The sequence below is a fragment of the Poromitra crassiceps genome, assembly GCF_964638095.1.
Source record: "Poromitra crassiceps genome assembly, contig: HAP1_SCAFFOLD_258, whole genome shotgun sequence".
NCBI lineage: Eukaryota > Metazoa > Chordata > Actinopteri > Beryciformes > Melamphaidae > Poromitra > Poromitra crassiceps.
Window position 1 is genome coordinate 72501 of NW_028152139.1, and position 7650 is coordinate 80150.

The 7650-nt window shown below is 42.1% G+C and overlaps 1 protein-coding gene across 1 annotated transcript in view; it reads right to left on the reverse strand.

Moving 5' to 3' along the window:
* LOC310770916 (complement C3-like) overlaps nt 1-802 on the reverse strand; it is a gene marked incomplete at both ends in the record, with an annotated part of 58893 nt that extends 58091 nt beyond the window's left edge. The window contains 2 exons of the mRNA XM_083663612.1: nt 1-162; nt 614-802. The exon at nt 1-162 is cut by the window's left edge and continues 7 nt beyond it. Coding sequence (XP_083519738.1) covers nt 1-162; nt 614-802 — 351 coding nt within the window. The remainder of the gene's footprint in view (nt 163-613) is intronic.
* Nucleotides 803-7650: the final 6848 nt, after the last annotated feature.

Genomic DNA, 7650 nt, shown 5'->3' on the forward strand with positions numbered 1-7650 from the left:
GTTGGGGGTGTAGAGGGTCTTGTCGGTCTGGATGAAGATGTAGCCAGACTGGAAGGAGACCAAGACCACCTTCTCCAGCAGCCGGTCAGGGAACTGAGCCAGCAGGTACACATACTGCTTCATGGTAGGGTCGCTGTTAAAGTCTCCATCTCCAGCAGGGATCTGGAACCAGTATGAGGGGACAAGAGGGCATGGTGAGCAGGGCGGGGTACATCCTGAGCATTTGAAGGATGCATTTGCTTTTTATTTATCCTCAAAGACATTTAGCCTACATCTCACATTGGTTGATTATTTTCCTTTGTCAGTCACCATGCATGCCTCCACAGACATTTAGAAACAGTTAGCCTACTGTAACCTACAACATTTGCTGTCCAGGGGATCCACTGTCACTGCAACTCTCAATAAACACTAAAATAAAAATAAATAAATAAATGATTGCCTACTTTCCCTTGTTTTTATACTTGTTAGAAGAATGATTCTGGTGATTAGCCATTTGGTGAACTTGTATGAAAATATCACTTTAATGTGACTCAGGTAAGACTTTAAAATCAAAATACATCGCTATTTTGCCAATGAAGCAAAGTCCTAATAACGCCACAGTATTTCCACTTACCGTAATTTGGCTGAGGGCCTGGAAATGGCCTGCACTAGTAAGTGTGGCAGTACTGGAGGCCAGCCTTTTGGTTTTGGTTGGATGGTTCATCACGCTGATTTCCACCGTGATGTCTCCGCCGGAGCAATCTTGACACTCCACAAAGATATTTTCTACTGTGCCTACCCGCAGCAAGTTGGGGGCAGACATCACCTGCCTGTGGGGGAGGAGAGTGAGAGAGAGGGGTGGGTGAGAGGATGGCACTGCTTGTACCCAGCAAACATTTTGACGTTGAATCATCGTTGGTTGCATGTCAAATCAATACGTCCCGTTATGGTTAAAAAACATAACCGAAATGGAAGTTAACCTTAGTTAGCCTTAAATAACTTCCACCTTTTGTCCCATGGGATGTAGCCTACTCACAGTGAGGAGCACTGCTGCTCATACTAAGTTTGATCTTTTTAATAACGACTTTTATTTTATTTGATCTAATTAAGAGTGGCACGGTGGCTTAGTCGTTAGCACTGTGGCATCACAGCAACAGCAAGAAGGTTTGAATCTCACCCCAGTCTGTTCTGTGTAGAGTTTGCAAGTTTCCTTCCACATTCCAAGTCAGATATACATTGGAGACTCTAAATCAGTGGTTCTCAAACATTTTCACATCAAGGACCCCTAAACTGACACAAATTAGACCACGGATGGACCCCCATTTGATAAGATTTTATCCCAGGGTCCCCTATAGCATCTGGTAACATTTTTGCTCTGATTACATTATATTATTACAGAAAGTTTATAAAATGCATGACCAAAATACATTGTCATTGTGTTACTTATGGATGGAATTATAGTGAAAATAAATTATCCGCCTTTTTTCTGGGGACTCCCTGGAACACCCTCAAGGACTCCTGGGGGTCCCCGGACCCCACTTTGAGAACCACTGCCCCAAATTATGATTGTGACTTGTGAAACGTCTGTCTGTGCAAACTCGGAAAACAAAATTTGGGCCAACTAAATGTCCTGATTTCAAAGGTGAAGTTACCTACCGTGACTTATGTAACACAAACACAGACAGCCAATAGACTACTGTGTATGACTGTCATTGTATTTCACAGTATGAGGAGTACCAGTAAGAGTGATGAAACTAAATACATTACTATTGAACTAAATACAATTATTGAATTCAGCAATGATGTGCCTATCAGGAGGCAGAGCGCAACACTTCATCTCTGTTGACTTTGATTTAGATCTGAACAGACTGAAGCTCAGGAACAGTGTATGGAGGTAAATAGGTCTACTTACAATGGAGCTCCATCAGCCAGATAAGGTAGGGAGGAGAAGGCCAGAGAGGCCAGGCTTAGCCACAGCAGGGTCCTTTCACCTGATCCCATGTCTGCTGTCAATGTAGAGTCTGCTTATCAGCACACTGCCTTTATCCCCTTTCTTTCCTCCCCTTTGGCAGTGATTCCTCTGGGCTTGACCAGTCCCCCTGCACCTCTACCCCTCCTGTCCTGTCTATGTTGAATCCCTCCCTCTCTTGCACATGTATAGGCTACATGTTTGTGTACACACAAACACAACAAAAAGATAAAGTCCGCACACTGAGGCTCCATCAATGTTTTTTTATTTGCAACGTTTCAATCTACACAGCTATTTCATCACTCTTACTGGTACTGGTAACCGTTAAAAGACGAGACATTAATGCAGGCACCAGCGCGTTGTTTATGGAGACATTTTCTTTATCTCCTCCCACATCAGCTTCTGTCAATGAGATTCTTGATAACTTCAATTCAACAATTCTGAATACTATTGATAGTGTGGCGCCTGTTAGGTTAAAATTGCTGTCTGGCAAAATTAAAGCACCCTGGCGAAATTCTGCAACCGTTAGATGCAAAATGAAAGATTGCAGGAAAGCTGAGCGTAAATGGCGGAAAACTAATCTTCACATTCACTATGATATTTACAAAGAAAGCCTTCACTCCTACAACCTCGAACTGAAAAGGTCGAGACAATCGTTCTTTTCCGAGATAATTAACAAAAATGTGAACAATGCACACACTCTATTTGCCACAGTTGATAGACTGACTAATCCGCCTCTCTGTGTAGCACCTGAATTCCTCTCTACTGTCAAATGTAATGAGTTTGCTGCCTTTTTTACGGATAAAATTATTAATATCAGGCAGGCTATTAGTGGCTCCACACTAAGAAATGCTGTGACATCATCCTACCCGCAGATCCCTAGTTCGATAAATTTGTCCCAGTTCAGCGTTATCGACCACGACATCTTAGAGGAAACTGTGCAAGGCCTTAAATAATCTTCGTGCTGTCTCGATACCCTTCCAACAAGCTTTTTTTAAAGCGTTTATAACTGTCTGTCGTCGGACCTATTGCAAATAGTTAATAGATCCCTTGTGACCGGCACTTTTCCTGAGTCCCTGAAAACTGCAGTTATTAAACCCCTACTAAAAAAGCGTAGCCTTGATGCATCGGTAATCAGTGGGCCCTATTCTCCCACAAGCCTTCGGCGCTAAAACGGGCCTTAAACGCAAAATGCGCCTGTTTTGGGACGATATCAATATGGCTTTACGCTGCCAAATGCGCTTTAGGCCGAATGGGCGTGGCGCAGTCCCAGAATGGGCCAAAGTGGGCGTGTCGGCGCTAAATACCGGTGTACTGCTATCTTCCGACCTGGCGTACATTTAGCGCTTTGCGCTTTTGAAAACCAGGCCTATTCAGAGTGCGCCAGTTGCGCGGAGCACTCCCCTCTGGCTCTCTCCCTCCCCTCTGGCTCTCTCCTCTGTCACCCTTCTCTGTGTCACTCTCTCCCTCTCTCCTCAGTCTGCCAGGCACAATACCGACTGTCTCTGACTCCCTCGCTCAGAGTCCCATAGAAAAAATAAGCTGTAAGTTCACTGCAATGTGAATGTCCCAACATGCATTGTGCTTCTCCATTTCGCTACTAAATAGCAACCAAATGAGCCGAAAACCTATATTAAGGGAGGATCTAAATAATGTGTAATGGTAAGACAACCTCCAATTGTAGAACATTTCAATATTGGACCAAATAAAACATCGAAATGAAAACACCACCCTATGTGAAACATATATGTCCTACTGGGGCTATAAATATCCCTTGTCGATTTAACGTGATTTAGATAAGTGACAGGGGAACGTGCTTCGGAAGCTTCTACTGTCATCTGCTATACTGTGATGTCCGCTCCAATAACTTGGCCCTACTCCACATTTAGTTTTACAATAAAAACACATTTATGCAATGACTTTACATAATGTAGGCTATATTTATGTGCATCATCCTTCCTGCAGCAGGCGAGAGAAAATGATATCTTTCTGGACAAACTTTCACCAATCTAATAGGCTATATTTTTCTAGCTGATGCATTTAGAACATTATTTTCACTTTGATCTTGCTATAGTGTAGCGTATTTACATGCTTGCAGTATTTAAACTGCAGTTAGATTGGTTTGAGAAGCATAATAATATGGAATAATAGCCTATAATGGAGACAGACAAGACTGGATGAAGGGAGGGGGGGGGGGGGCAGAGCGCTTGGCTTTCGTCTGGTTTTGCGGGACCAGTGGAATTGGAGCTAAAAAGGCAAGCGTGCGATTCGTTTATTGCAGTTATCCAATGAGCATGACGGTGCATAATTTTACGCTTAAAAGGCGTGGTTGTAATGCTTCAGGCCCTGTGTCCACCTAGCTTCTTTTTCCGACGTTAAAAGCTGGGAGTGCGCTGGGGAACGCTGATCCCAGCGCACAATATACAAGGAAGCAGTCTGCAAGTAACGTTAGTTCAGCTTGATAGCTGACAGCTAGCAAGCTAACAACACAGGTAGGCTACGCTATTAAAAGCAGTAAGCACAACACTCACCAGAAATATTAAGTGTCTAGCCGATCTGCTCCCACAATTGAGCCGTTCTGTCTCTGTTGCGATAGTTTTTCCATATGATTAGTTACCAGAAAAGGAGCAGCCGACACCAGCGTCTTTCTGAAAAGTTAAAATATTTTCAGCTGGAAGCGCTGGGAGTCGGCGCACAAAAACGCCGAAAAAAGACGCTGGGCGCTCTGCACTTTCTCTACACGTCCGTGTGCGCTCGCATACGCTCTCCTCCCATTGGAAACAATTGAAAATAGACGCTGGACCTGAGGAAAAGACGCCAGGTGGACACAGGCCCTTAGGCTGCGTGTAGCGCCAGCACGACGATATCAAGTGCGCTGGTCCACGCCCACTGATTTGCGCTGCGCCAGGCGCTCGGCCTAGAAACAGCGCCGATGCAACGATAGGGGGCAGTAACTACAGACCAATATCTAATCTCCCCTTTATAGCCAAAATAATTGAAAAGGTTGTTTACCTACAACTCAATAGATTCCTAACCTCAAATGATCTCCTAGATAAACTCCAATCAGGCTTTCGCCCCCATCACAGCACAGAAACCGTGCTTACTAAAGTCATAAATGACATCAGAATGAATACAGACTCAGGCAAAAATTCGATTCTAGTGCTACTAGATCTTAGCGCTGCATTTGACACTGTTGACCACTCAATTTTATTGGACAGACTGGAAAACTGGGTTGGGCTATCGGGTACGGTCCTCCAGTGGTTCAAGTCCTATCTTCAAGACAGGAAGTACTTCGTCTCCATTGGCAATTACACATCTGACCTAACTAGGATGACTTGTGGGGTGCCTCAAGGATCCATTATGGGGCCCGTTCTCTTCAACCTTTATATGCTCCCTCTAGGCCTAATTATGCAAAAAAACAAAGTAGCCTATCATATGCAGATGACACTCAGTTGTATATAACTCTTTCCTCAGCTGACTATGCCCCCATAGAATCATTGTGCCAGTGCATTGATCAAATAAATAACTGGATGTGCCAGAATTTCCTACAGCTAAACAAAGACAAAACTGAGGTGATCGTCTTTGGCCCCAAAGAACAAAGGCTTAAAATCACTGTACGCCTTGAGTCTCTATCCCTGAAGCCTAAGGATCAAGTCAAGTTATTATTAGTTAGTAGTTATTAGTTATTATTGATTCCGATCTCAACTTTAACTCCCACATTAAGTCAATTAGAAAATCTGCTTTTTATCATCTTAAAAATATAGCAAGAATTAGGGGATACATGTCCAGACAGGATCTAGAAAAACTAATTCATGTCTTCATTTATAGTAGGTTAGACTACTGCAATAGCCTTTTTTCTGGTCTCTCCAAAAAAGAACTTAGGCAACTTCAACTCATTCAGAATGCTGCTGCTAGAGTTCTAACGAAGACTAAGAAAGCTGATCATATCACTCCAGTTCTTAAGTCCTTACACTGGTTGCCAGTGTGTCAGAGAATAGATTTTAAAATACTGTTATTAGTCTATAAATCACTTAATGGCCTAGGCCCAAAATACATAGCTGAATTGCTCCCACGTTACGAACCGTCTAGAACTCTTAGGTCAACAGGGTCCAGCTTATTAACTGTCCCTAGGATCAAATCAAATCATGGGAAGGCTGCATTTACCCACTATGTTTCTGCTAGCTGGAAAAAATTGCCTGAATACCTCAGATCTGCCCCAACCTTACTTACTTTTAAAAATAGACTGAAGACTTTTATGTTTACCGTCGCTTTTAACTGCTGACAGCTACTATGCAAACCCAATGAGTCCTCTATAAGTTTTAGCTCTTTCTGCAACTGCTGCGCCTGTTGCTTATTGCACTTTTTATACTCTTTTTTTAAAGTTCCATTTTATTTCTTCTTTTCATTTATTTTCCTGTCAACCATTTTATGTGCTTAAGGAAGTTGCTTAATGCACTTTTTATACTCTTTTTTTTTAAAGTTTTGTTGTGATGCTTTTAAATGTCCATTTTACTCTCTTCTTTTCTTTTCTTTTCTTTTCCTGTCAACCATTTTATGTGAAGCACTTTGAATTGCCTCTGTGTATGAAATGTACTATACAAATAAACTTGACTTGACTTGACTACTCCTCATATTGTGAAATACAATGACAGTCATACGCAGTAGTCTATTCGCTGTTTGTGTTACATAAGTCACGGTAGGTTACGTTGCAAATAACAAAAACCATTGATCAGAATCAGAATCACTTTTATTGCCACAGTATGCAAGTTACATAGGAATTTGTCTTAGTGTCTGTATGCAGCGTAGCGGTCACATCAATATACAGAGATAAGAAGTAGGAAGATAACTAAAGACAATCACAAAGTTGCAAGTGCAATCAAATCGAGTAAATATATACAATATGTACATGAGTGGTGAAGTGTTCTGTGGATGATAAATATGAATTTACGTTGAATTTACGTGAGATTTACAGACTGAGTTAAATAGACGTTAAATAGGCAGTGGATTTACATGAATTTACAGTCGGAGTTAAATAAGTGTTTACATTGAATGTACATGAAATTTACATGCTAAGTTAAATAGGCATTAAATGTGCAGGGAATTTACATGAATTTACAGTCCCAGTTAAACAGGCATTAAATTAGATATGAGTTCCAGTTTTATGGGTGGGGGGGGGGTTCAGTTGAGTTTAGGAGGAGTGTGCCTCAGTGTGTGGACATTTATCTTTTTGTTATAGTTACCTTTTGTCCAGCACCTGTAAGTTTTTTGGATGTGTGCATAATTGTCTTTTTCACTGTGTACACACAAACACATCATTTCCCGGCAGTAGTTGAGTAACTGTTGGTTCTGATAAGCCTTCACTCTGCTCTGAAGACAAAGATAAACAGCAGAAAATCAATGTGGTAGGGTTCATTTTGGGTGATTTCTAACTGCAACTGATTAAAGCCTGACACAATGAGAGACAGTCAATATTTGCTTTCTGTCTACTAGCTCATTCTTTTTCAGCATATTGAGACACGTGATACTACATGTTACTTTGAGCCTGCTGAATCACAATGCTAGTTTCACATCTGCTTAAAACACACACCACATGCAAGCAAGCACTTGTGCGCGCGCACGCATGCACGTGCGCACACACACGCACACACACAACACACACACACACACGCACGCACGCACGCACGCACGCATGCACACACACA